At 43.1% G+C, this 13,451-nt stretch overlaps 1 protein-coding gene across 1 annotated transcript in view; it reads right to left on the bottom strand.

Annotated features, from left to right (window-relative positions):
• Window positions 1-13,451, bottom strand: part of FLOT1 (flotillin 1) — a 54,393-nt gene that overhangs the window by 18,042 nt on the left and 22,900 nt on the right. The window contains exon 5 of the mRNA XM_073598919.1: window positions 2,986-3,129. Within this exon, the coding sequence (XP_073455020.1) occupies window positions 2,986-3,129 (144 nt within the window). The remainder of the gene's footprint in view (window positions 1-2,985; window positions 3,130-13,451) is intronic.

The following is a 13,451-nucleotide window of genomic DNA, read 5'->3' as shown; positions in this document are numbered from 1 at the left end:
GCACAACTGCAAACCTACCAAAACATGGCCATCCACCTAAACTGACAGACCGGGCAAGGAGAGCATTAATCAGAGAAGCAGCCAAGAGGTCCCTGGTAGCTCTGGAGGAGCTGCAAAGATCCACAGCAAGGGTGGGAGAATCTGTCCACAGGACAACTATTAGTCGTGCATTCCACAAATCTGGCCTTTATGGAAGAGTGGCAAGAAGAACGCCATTGTTGAAAGAAGACCAAAAGAAGTCCAGTTTTTAGGAAGCCATGCGGGGGACACAGCAAACATGTGAAAGAAGGTGCTTCTGGTTAGATGAGACCAAAATTTAACTTTTTGGCCTAAAAGCAAAACGCTATGTGTGGCGGAAAACTAACACTGCACATCACCCTGAACACACCATCCCCACCGTGAAACATAGTGGTGGCAGCATCATGTAGTGGGGATGCTCTTCTTCAGGAGGGACAGGGAAGCTGGTCAGGGTTGATGGGAAGATGGATGGAGCCAAATACAGGGCAATCTTAGTAGAAAACCTGTTAGGGTCTGCGAAAGACTTGACACTGGGGTGGAGGTTCACCTTCCAGCAGGACAACGACCCTAAACATACAGCCAGAGCTACTATGGAATGGTTTCGTTTCAAGCATATTCATGCGTTAGAATGGCCCAGTCAAAGTCCAAACCTAAATCCAATTGAGAATCTGTGGCAAGACTTGAAAATTGCTGTTCACAGACGCTCTCCATCCAATCTCACAGAGCTTAAGTGATTTTGTAAAGCAAAATAGGCAAACATTTTGTGCAAAGCTGGTACAGATATACCCAAAAGACTTGCAGCTGTAATTGCAGTGAAAGGTGGTTCTACAAAGTATTGACTCAGGGGGGCTTTAATACAAATGCACGCCACACTTTTCAGATATTTGTAAAAAGTTTTGAAAAACATTTATCATTTTCCTTTCACTTCACAATTATGTGCCACTTTGTGTTGGTCTAGCACATAAAATCCTAATAAAATACATGTTTTTGGTTGCAACATAACAAAACGTGGAAAATTTCAAGGGGTATGAATACTTTTTCAAGGCACTGTATTAAAAAAATAAACGCATCCTCAGCAAAAACAAAGAGCCGAGGGAAGTCTGCTCAGACTCCCTGTTTGTCGAGATTATCACCTACACAGAGGATACGTTTCCTCATTAAGGCTCTGGCAGATCCCTACTACTACTATCACTGCCTGTAATTCAGCCCTCACTGGAGAAAAACCGAGAAAACTGCATTTTTGTACTGTTTGTAAAATCCTTATCTTAAAGTAAAGCACGGGAACACAGAGATCCATCCCCTCTGTGTGGTGGTTCATTGCTTGCTACAAAACTGAGGTACTTCCTGTATGGGTGGGGTTATATAGGGGAGGACTTCCTGTGTCTCTTTTTTTGCCAATGTCTAACAACCTGTAGGTGGCGCATAACCCTATGGGTAAGGAATAATATGGTGGTTCTGAGTCTTGTGATATACGCTAAAGAAAAAAGGTTGTGCCTTCAGATACACTTTTAACATATGTTAGGCATGAGGTTTACCTGTATAAGCCTCCCTCATATAGACATCTGAAAGCCTCACGACTGCTGCTAGGTGCTGCCATCACAGAAGTCTGGACGATATAAATCCAGTTACATTATGTCTGGCCACCCAATGATGGAACAGAGAACATATCGGAAGATAAAGATCCATAGTAGAACATACTGTAAAAAACTAGGGTTGCACCGATACCGATACAAAGCATTTTCACTAGTTCTTTTACTCATGTAAATGCTCCGATACCTAAAACCGATACCTTTGTAGTGCGATTTGAGCCCATACAAAATGAATGGGCTCAAATCACACTTTGAAGAATCGCATGTGATTTGAACAAGAATGCGGTGCGATTCCTGTACGAATCACATGCGGTTTCCAGCACCGCTCCTGTGTGAACCATAGCATGCATGTCATAGTGACTTCAGCCTGGGTTTACACAGGAGCGATGCAGGAAACTGCATGTAATTCATACAGGAATCGCACCACATTCCTGTTCAAATCATATGTGATTCTTTGCAGGGCGATTTGAGCCCATTTATTTTGTATAGGCTCAAATCACACTGCAAAGGTAACGGTAATTGGTATCAGTGAGTACTTGAGCACACATATCGGTAGTCATACTTGCTGGCACAAAACAGGGTCCGGTGCATCCCTAATAGAAACAGTGGTGGAACAGTGAGGGATCAGGAACATGTTGCTAATGGAGGAGGGTGCTGTTGCATAAGTTTTGCCTTAAAGCGGTGTTCCAGCCGAAATTTTTTTTTCTTGAAAAGTCAGCAGCTGCTAACACTGTAGCCGCTGACTTTTAATAAGGACACTTACTTGTCCAGGGAGCCCGCAATGTCGGCCCCCTGAGGCCGAATCTTCCATCGGATCGGGTGCCAGTGCCTCCATTCTAACTAAGGAAAACAGGCAGTGGAGCCTTGCGGCTTCACTGCCCGTTTCCTACTGCGCATGTGCGAGTCGCGCGGCGCTTTGTGAATGGCCAGCTGTCTTCTGGGACACACCCAGGTCCCAGAAGACAGCGGGTTCCATTTCCCAGGAGACAACGCGAGGGAAGACCAGAACGAGCAGCTCCACAGACTAGGAAGTGGAAGATTAGGACGACTGCCTAGCAACAGGCATTTCTGTTAAGTAAAAAAAAAATTTTTTTCAAATGTTTAACAGATTTTAAGGTGCCTGTTAATATAATTTTTTTTTTTTTTTTTTTTTTTAGGGTGGACCTCTGCTTTAATAAGGCAAATCGAAAAAAGAAAGGTGCAATACCCAAGAGAAACCAGATATATTTCACTTTTCATCAGTTCAGCAACATCAGAACAGTGAACGATCGTGTTTTCCTAAATACCAATCAATGAAAGCAGCACCATTGTCAGCACCAATTCTACTACTAAACTTCAAAACAATACTACAATTCTTGATGCTCCAATCACAGCTTACCTCCACAGTCATGTGGGCCATGATGGCACGTTGGTGACCCTCCAAGGTTTCCAGAGCGATATGAGCCACCTCGTTTTCTGATTTACCTAGGAACATCTGACAAGCAGCTGCGAGCATCTCCTTGTTCTGTCCCTGGATCTTCACCTATAAGAATACAGTGTATCAGAGATTTAAACAGTCATAATGTGAACAGTTTTTAAGTGAAACACTATGTGAAGTTTGTATCATTTAGATAGACAAACAGCTAAATATACAATTTAGATAAATGTATGTGAATTTTCCTGCAAAAGACACATGTATTTCTGTCTATCCAGTCCCGAGACTGACACAAACTTGCCACACAACATAGCCAGGTGGATTACTCCACTTTTCCTGTTTCAGCTATAGACTGTGGCAAGAAGAGAATGATATCCTCTGATGTTGTAATTTCAGCTGCAGGAGAGAGAAGAGAGCGCTCATCAATGGCTGGTAAAGCCTGCAGCAGTGATGTCACACATTGGCTTCCATGGCCCATTTGTTGTTGGCGCTCCTCCTTTCCCCTGCAGCTGCTGTTGGCTAACACAAGGACATGCATCTTTTTTAAAAGAAATCAAAAAAAGACTGCGCTAGAATACCTATTGAACACCTTGTATGATTAGGTAATTAATAAAAAAGCAATAAGTCAATTATTCAAAGGTAAATGAATGAAAATAGGTGAACCGAATATGACACAGATGATGACATTGAAATATATGTGTCAACTGCCAAGAATATGTCCAAAGGATTGGTGAAAATGTTCAAAAAAGAAAAGTGAGTCTCTGAAGTCAGAGCTTGATAAAGGGTGATCAAACGGTTAACACTCAGCACCCAGTGAGAAATCCTCCACCTTATAAGATATACGCTTACCAGAGGTAAGCTGGATAATAGCTTATCTATGGATATCCACACAGGGGACACAACTCTATGGACCTCCTCGCCAGGAAGGGGTAGACAGGAACTCTCTTGCAGCGGACCTCAGACAGCATACCAAGGGGACCCAGAAATAAAAGGAATTTCCTCCATAGTGTGAATCCGTTTTGTATTTTATTGTGAAATAAGGTAAAAGCACTTACATAAAATCTGGTTAAAATCACAGAGACAGCCGGCCGGCTAGCATACACCCGTTCGGTGAGATGAAACGATGACGTCAGCGCGTCGACCTTCCGACGTACGTTTCGTCCTATTGGACGTCGTCATGGGAACGGGCGACGCACTGACTCATCGCTACTTATAGGAACAAATCGAAACCAAGCCTCGCTGTGAAGCTCGGATGGCGTCATCACAACATCCGGTTGGAAGGGGATGTGTGTATCAAATAACATGGCATAGGCTGACGTTTCCCTCGTCAGCCAATCATAGCATCCTATTGTGAGGGAAGAGTTAGATTAGTAAAACACATTGGAGGGCGTGATCGAAAACTAATACACGCCATCTAGTGGACTGAATGAAATAAACATTCAAAACCACATACTGTTGCGTGGAAGGAAAAAATAACCAGTAAATTAAAATAGAAAAAATAAAAAAGAATTGAAAAAACTTATGTAGATAGAATTGTGATATCTAAATGTTAGAAAAAATGACTTATTGACGCCATCAGAGAATCAAAGGAAGCTTGCAAAATTGTATGAACATCATATCAATATAAATATTGTAATGCAAAAATAAAAATGAAATAAAACTCATCCAAATAATGCGTAGAGAATATCACCCCTCACATCCTACTCAGTAGATTAGATGAAATGATGATAGGATAATGGAATTTAAACCATACAGTATATTGATTTAAGAATTATCTAGAAAAGCGTTTAAATCTACGTCAACATTGAGCCCAAAGGGGGTATAACACTTCAATCTGTGTATCCAGGTCATCTCGAGTCTGGAAATCCCTCGTAAAACAGACCCTCCCCTCCAATGTGGAGTGTACCTATCAATACCTAAAAAGATAGTTTTCCTGGGGTCACGATCATGTACTTCTAGGTAGTGTCTTGAGACCGGGTGTTTGGGAAAACCAGTTAGGATGTTGGTAATATGCTCGTTAAGCCTTACGGATAAGGGGCGCTTGGTTCTTCCTACATATTGTAGGCCGCAAGGGCATTGAAGAAGGTACACCACTCGCTCTGTGGAACACGTGATAAATGGTCTGATCTCATATTCCATCTGAGTGCTGGTGGAAATGAAGTTATGTGTCCTTCTATGTGTGCAACCACTAAGGGAACAAACCCTACACCTCCTACACTGATAAAAACCAGTCATGTATTCAAAAAATCCTTTTTTAATGAGAGGAGGATCTAAGACATTCGGAGCCACTCTATTTCTAAGCGAGGGGGCACCTCTATAAATTACCTGTGGTTTAGCCGGAAGGATAGGACCAAGCACATGGTCATTTTTAAGAACATGCCAATGTTTTTTTATTAGTTTAGCTACATTGTTATGTTGGAAGGAATAGGTGGTAATAAAAGGAATGGCGGGTAATCTCTCACGGTGAGGCTTCTTAGTTTCGAGTAAAGTACATCTATCAATCTTGGCCACTTCATCCAATGTGTTCCTCAGAGATGTCTCCACGTAGCCCTTTTCTAGGAAACGTTTTAATAGAATATCCGCTTGGGCTAGAAATTCAGCATGGTTAGAACAATTACGTTTTAAACGGATAAATTGGCTTTTCGGCACAGACTTCAACCAGGCCTCATAGTGGCAGCTGTCAGTCGGTATGTAGGAATTCCGATCTGTGTTTTTAAAGAAGGTGGCTGTGGTGAATTCCCCATCCTTCACACCAATCTTTAGGTCCAAGAAATTAATCTCGGACTGGCTGGCCTCATATGAAAGTTGGATCCCCCGGTCATTGTTATTCAACCCCACCATATATGCATCGAGATCATCACGATCACCATTCCATAGGAGGAGGATGTCATCTATGTATCTAGCCCACAACACCACCTGAGGTTTCTGTTGGGCATAGATGACATCCTCCTCCCACAGGGCCATAAAGAGGTTCGCCAAGCTGGGGGCATATTTTGCCCCCATGGCGACCCCCCTGTCCTGCCTATAAAACTGACCCCCAAACCAAAAATAATTTCTAGTGGCCACAAAGTGGAGTAATTGCATGATGAAACATATTTGTTCATCAAACAATGACGAATCTCGTCTAAGATAATATTCAACCGCAAACAACCCCAAGTCATGGGGTATTACGGTGTACAATGAGGCGACGTCCGCTGTCACCAACCACCAATTGGGCCCAGGGGTATAATTGGAGAGCAAATTGATTACATGACGGGTATCCTTTAGGTACGACGGCATCTTAGTAACTAATGGCTGCAGGTAGAAATCTATATACCTGCCCACCCGGGATGATACGGAATCAATTCCACTAACAATTGGACGTCCCGGGGGGCAGGTAGGATGCTTGTGAATTTTTGGCAGGTAATAAAGAACAGGGGTACGGGGGGCTTTCGGTACCAAATAGGATTTCTCCTTGTTATTTAGGATACCCTGCTCTGATCCAAACTTAATCAGCACCTCCAATTCTTTTTTATACTGAACTTTTGGGTCTGATCTAAGGGGGGTATAGGTGTCACGATCCCCCAATATGTTAGACATTTCTTTGAGGTAATCATTCCTGTCCAGAACTATAATGCCACCCCCCTTATCTGCTGGTCTGATTACTAAGTTTTTGTTGTGACACAAAGAGTCCAAACCAGTTTTCAAATTCCTGTCAAAATATACTCTTTTAAGGGGGGTAGACCACACGATCAATACAATGGATATGAGGACCATTTGCCATCTCCCCGCATTTTTAATTTTGAAGCCCACCCAGACCGTTCTTATGGCCCCAATTATGACCCCAATACAGGGTACTATGAAGGTAGGTCTCGAGAATTTCAGAATTCTGGACCCAGAAATTACAGCAGAGGGTACTCGGAATACAATATTAGTACCCACAATCAATTTTACCCTTTAAGCGACCTCGATGGCCCCCCTACCAGTTCTACTATCATGGAAGTACGCAATGAATTGGCTCCACAGTTCCATCCCAGATTGGGGGGACCCATGGATGATGGGAACATACCGGGCCCCTCCAACTCCAATTACCAGCAATGGGGTTTTCACAGGCCAGGCCAAGGCACCAAAAGGCCAGCCGACCAAAGAGAGGAACTAGAGGGGGGAGGCGGGTGCGATCTAAAAAGGATAAAAGCATAACCAGTAATGGCATATTTAATTTAAGTTCTGTTTCCTTAAATGATTCTGAGAAATCCTTACTCAACAAGGGTCTCAAATTTGCACCACCGAGAGGTTTAAATAAGTTTCAAACTTTTATAGATGTGCACAAATTTGTCCGTAAGGTCAATATTAAGAGATATTTAACCTCTAACCCTATCACTAATACTATAACTGGTCCCAATGAGTACCGTCACTCTGGGTTATCAAATGCCTCCCTTTTCAATCCTCCTGGAGCTGTAGCCCCTTCATTGAAGGTGTTTAAGGATCTAGTCCTTAAAGATTTAGAGGAATTACCCCTTAAAAGAGTATATTTTGACAGGAATTTGAAAACTGGTTTGGACTCTTTGTGTCACAACAAAAACTTAGTAATCAGACCAGCAGATAAGGGGGGTGGCATTATAGTTCTGGACAGGAATGATTACCTCAAAGAAATGTCTAACATATTAGGGGATCGTGACACCTATACCCCCCTTAGATCAGACCCAAAAGTTCAGTATAAAAAAGAATTGGAGGTGCTGATTAAGTTTGGATCAGAGCAGGGTATCCTAAATAACAAGGAGAAATCCTATTTGGTACCGAAAGCCCCCCGTACCCCTGTTCTTTATTACCTGCCAAAAATTCACAAGCATCCTACCTGCCCCCCGGGACGTCCAATTGTTAGTGGAATTGATTCCGTATCATCCCGGGTGGGCAGGTATATAGATTTCTACCTGCAGCCATTAGTTACTAAGATGCCGTCGTACCTAAAGGATACCCGTCATGTAATCAATTTGCTCTCCAATTATACCCCTGGGCCCAATTGGTGGTTGGTGACAGCGGACGTCGCCTCATTGTACACCGTAATACCCCATGACTTGGGGTTGTTTGCGGTTGAATATTATCTTAGACGAGATTCGTCATTGTTTGATGAACAAATATGTTTCATCATGCAATTACTCCACTTTGTGGCCACTAGAAATTATTTTTGGTTTGGGGGTCAGTTTTATAGGCAGGACAGGGGGGTCGCCATGGGGGCAAAATATGCCCCCAGCTTGGCGAACCTCTTTATGGCCCTGTGGGAGGAGGATGTCATCTATGCCCAACAGAAACCTCAGGTGGTGTTGTGGGCTAGATACATAGATGACATCCTCCTCCTATGGAATGGTGATCGTGATGATCTCGATGCATATATGGTGGGGTTGAATAACAATGACCGGGGGATCCAACTTTCATATGAGGCCAGCCAGTCCGAGATTAATTTCTTGGACCTAAAGATTGGTGTGAAGGATGGGGAATTCACCACAGCCACCTTCTTTAAAAACACAGATCGGAATTCCTACATACCGACTGACAGCTGCCACTATGAGGCCTGGTTGAAGTCTGTGCCGAAAAGCCAATTTATCCGTTTAAAACGTAATTGTTCTAACCATGCTGAATTTCTAGCCCGAGCGGATATTCTATTAAAACGTTTCCTAGAAAAGGGCTACGTGGAGACATCTCTGAGGAACACATTGGATGAAGTGGCCAAGATTGATAGATGTACTTTACTCGAAACTAAGAAGCCTCACCGTGAGAGAAACCACAGGTAATTTATAGAGGTGCCCCCTCGCTTAGAAATAGAGTGGCTCCGAATGTCTTAGATCCTCCTCTCATTAAAAAAGGATTTTTTGAATACATGACTGGTTTTTATCAGTGTAGGAGGTGTAGGGTTTGTTCCCTTAGTGGTTGCACACATAGAAGGACACATAACTTCATTTCCACCAGCACTCAGATGGAATATGAGATCAGACCATTTATCACGTGTTCCACAGAGCGAGTGGTGTACCTTCTTCAATGCCCTTGCGGCCTACAATATGTAGGAAGAACCAAGCGCCCCTTATCCGTAAGGCTTAACGAGCATATTACCAACATCCTAACTGGTTTTCCCAAACACCCGGTCTCAAGACACTACCTAGAAGTACATGATCGTGACCCCAGGAAAACTATCTTTTTAGGTATTGATAGGTACACTCCACATTGGAGGGGAGGGTCTGTTTTACGAGGGATTTCCAGACTCGAGATGACCTGGATACACAGATTGAAGTGTTATACCCCCTTTGGGCTCAATGTTGACGTAGATTTAAACGCTTTTCTAGATAATTCTTAAATCAATATACTGTATGGTTTAAATTCCATTATCCTATCATCATTTCATCTAATCTACTGAGTAGGATGTGAGGGGTGATATTCTCTACGCATTATTTGGATGAGTTTTATTTCATTTTTATTTTTGCATTACAATATTTATATTGATATGATGTTCATACAATTTTGCAAGCTTCCTTTGATTCTCTGATGGCGTCAATAAGTCATTTTTTCTAACATTTAGATATCACAATTCTATCTACATAAGTTTTTTCAATTCTTTTTTATTTTTTCTATTTTAATTTACTGGTTATTTTTTCCTTCCACGCAACAGTATGTGGTTTTGAATGTTTATTTCATTCAGTCCACTAGATGGCGTGTATTAGTTTTCGATCACGCCCTCCAATGTGTTTTACTAATCTAACTCTTCCCTCACAATAGGATGCTATGATTGGCTGACGAGGGAAACGTCAGCCTATGCCATGTTATTTGATACACACATCCCCTTCCAACCGGATGTTGTGATGACGCCATCCGAGCTTCACAGCGAGGCTTGGTTTCGATTTGTTCCTATAAGTAGCGATGAGTCAGTGCGTCGCCCGTTCCCATGACGACGTCCAATAGGACGAAACGTACGTCGGAAGGTCGACGCGCTGACGTCATCGTTTCATCTCACCGAACGGGTGTATGCTAGCCGGCCGGCTGTCTCTGTGATTTTAACCAGATTTTATGTAAGTGCTTTTACCTTATTTCACAATAAAATACAAAACGGATTCACACTATGGAGGAAATTCCTTTTATTTCTGGGTCCCCTTGGTATGCTGTCTGAGGTCCGCTGCAAGAGAGTTCCTGTCTACCCCTTCCTGGCGAGGAGGTCCATAGAGTTGTGTCCCCTGTGTGGATATCCATAGATAAGCTATTATCCAGCTTACCTCTGGTAAGCGTATATCTTATAAGGTGGAGGATTTCTCACTGGGTGCTGAGTGTTAACCGTTTGATCACCCTTTATCAAGCTCTGACTTCAGAGACTCACTTTTCTTTTTTGAACATTTTCACCAATCCTTTGGACATATTCTTGGCAGTTGACACATATATTTCAATGTCATCATCTGTGTCATATTCGGTTCACCTATTTTCATTCATTTACCTTTGAATAATTGACTTATTGCTTTTTTATTAATTACCTAATCATACAAGGTGTTCAATAGGTATTCTAGCGCAGTCTTTTTTTGATTTCTTTTACATATTTGTGTGCACGCCTCACTCTAGGATTGCAGCTTGTTTTATTCTACTAATCATTAGTAGCACAACCTTTATGTTAGCGCGGTATTTTTTATGGTTTATTATGCATCTTTTTTACACAGGAAAGTCAGCATAGGTGTTTGGAGGGGACATTTTTAAGGATAGCTAGATTTAAAGTGGATATAAACCCGATTTATGAAATTTGAGCCTGGCACATACATCTGCAGTGTTTTCTTATCTCTCTTCAAAGCACTATGTCCCATAGCTGTCTCCTACTCCATTCTTCTGTGATCAGCCTGATAACTTCTGACAAATTCTCCGTCAACTGAGATAAAAGCAGCCTCAGTTTTGTGTTGGGGAGGATTCTATAAACATATTAGCAGAGTGCTTAACTATTCAATGAACAGTTCTGAAAGGCTCTATCTATGGAGGAGAGGGGGTGTGTGCGCCTTTCCTCCAATCAACTATCTTGGCTGTATGCCCAGGCCTCACTGCAGTGCTGACCAGGAAGAGAAAATCTAACACCATCTGAATTTTCTAAAGAATATATAAATCTGAAGACAGCAGATATACATGCAAAACTTATGTAGGGAGATTTGTTTCATCCCTGTGTATCATCTGAGGCTGACCACTTCACTGGGTATACGTGAAAGTTTACATCCACTTTAAAGTCAGAGCATGGGATCTTAGAGACAAGTTTGTTTGCTGAATAAAAAGCATTTGTCTGAGCCGTGTCTAGCATGAGACTAAGGTATTTTAGATGAGGGGCTGAAGAGAAGGATGAACACCCAGCTGAAGGCCTGAAGCATTGTGTAGTCATTTGCAGATAGTTGTGGTGGGGACAAATCCTTAAGAAGAAGGTGGTCTAGGTTCCCAAGTTCGTAATAGCCCAAGTTGGGGGGTGTAAGCATGTTTGTAAATACTCTGGTGGTTGAGAATAAGCCAAATGGCAGTGTGAGAAATCGAAAAGGTTTGTCTCCTACTGTAAAATGCATACAATACAAGCAGATATCTTGAATGTCTACTGATGCAAGAAATTCCCCTGGTCTCAGACAGGCAATTACTGACCTTGCCGATTCTATGTGTACTTGTTTATAGATTTTAGGTAGAGAATAAGAATACCCCTATTGGGTTTTGGTACTGTGAAGAGAGTCCTTTGAATCTGTCACATATGGAAACATCAGCTGTGGTGCCGACATCATTGGACTGCAGGACAGGTGAGTGTCCCAATATTAGTCACCAGCGGGACTCCGCTTTAAATAAGTGTACAGAAAGTAGAGATGGCTGCAGCATGAATCCTATTCCCTGCAGGGCTACTGATCACTCGGTTCTCGGGTCCACTCTGAGCACAGAATAGTGACTGTCAATCACTGCTCTGTGCTCTGCCCCTCCAGTGCTCATTGAAGTGCTGGGCTGTAGAGGGAGTGGTGCGCTGAGAGGCTGAGCCAGCTGCCTGGGCCAGCTATGTGACGTTAACCAACAATGGACTTTAGCACGCTGTCGGCTGAATCTGGGTCAAGGAGTGCAGAACTAAGTGTACTCTTGTGACCCACAGGAGAATTATGGACAAAAGAGATTTGGCCATACAACTTCCTTAACTGTTCCTAATCTTTATGCTGCTACCTTTAGTAAATAGATACAAAGGTATTTTATATATACTTGTTTCAATATTTTTATTAATTTTTTTTTTACATTTCTTCAGTTGCTTCCTGGTTTCTGGCCTAGGCCAAAAGGACGTTATTGGTCCCAGGAGTGTTCATAGACATTTTTTTCTTTTATCTGGGAGGAGTGACTTTCTCAGTTGAGCACTGCCTCCTGTCTGTATGCCTCAGCTAAGGGTGGATGGCTTACAGAAAGTAAATGGTACATAAATCATCTGCCCTTACTGAAGATGGCAGTGGGTAGAAATGCTAGTGGGTGTTTTTCAAAGTGATTTCTCAACATAATAAAGCATGGAGACATAGATGGATGGGTGAATTTGCTTTAAATATTAAAAAATGATTTTAAAGAGGAGTTCCAGCCATTTTTGTGTTAATTAAAAGTCAGCAACTACAAAAACTGTAGCTGCTGACTTAGAGGAGAAGTACAGCCAAAGCCCGTTTGACTGTACTTCGCCTGTGGATCACAGAAGTGCACTCCTGTGACCTGTTTTCAGCAGACAGCGGGCTGAAGCCCCCTGTCGGCTGACAGCACACAGCTGGTCCAGGCTCGGGCAAGATCGTGACAATGAAGTCGGAATCCGCCTACATGCCTGAACCGGCACCCGGCTCAGCCTTTCAGCGAGCCGCTAAGAGCTTGAGCCAGCTGCTCTCACCCCCTCCACAGCCCAGCACTACAGTAAGCGCGCGTGGTGGGGGGGAGCGACAGTCAACAGCTCTCTGCTCAGGAAGCCCTGAGAACTGAGTGATCGGTGGCGTTTAATCACCCGCTTCTCAGTGTTAGAGCTGGCGGGGTACAGATGCTGCATTAACCTAGGTAAGTAGGATTCATAAAAAAAAAAAAAAACAAAAACAACACTATACCCCATACTTCTCTTTTAATAACACTCACCTGTCCCAGGATCCAGCGATGTGCTCACCCAAGCCATCTCTTCCCTCCGTCTTCGGTCCCCGGCACCTCAACAGTGGGCACCTGGCTGAGACAGCTTGCGGCTTCACAGCCGGGAGTCCACTGCACATGTGCTAGCTGCGCACTGTGAACGGCCCCGCAGTCTACTAAGACCTGTGAAGTGTCCCAGATGACTGCAGAGAGGGAGGGGGAGAGGAGAACTTGGCTGGATTGCATAGGCGATCTGGCTGGAAGTTGGAGCTGGTATCTGTCAAAATCACGTACCAGCCCAAACCCCCCCCCCCCCAAAAAAGTGCCATTTGGAGAAAGGTAGGGGA

This window comes from Aquarana catesbeiana, linkage group LG09, assembly GCF_042186555.1.
Source record: "Aquarana catesbeiana isolate 2022-GZ linkage group LG09, ASM4218655v1, whole genome shotgun sequence".
In the NCBI taxonomy this organism is placed as follows: Eukaryota; Metazoa; Chordata; class Amphibia; order Anura; family Ranidae; genus Aquarana; species Aquarana catesbeiana.
Note: the sequence above shows the minus strand (reverse complement) of the source record. Positions and strands in the feature narration are given on the sequence as shown.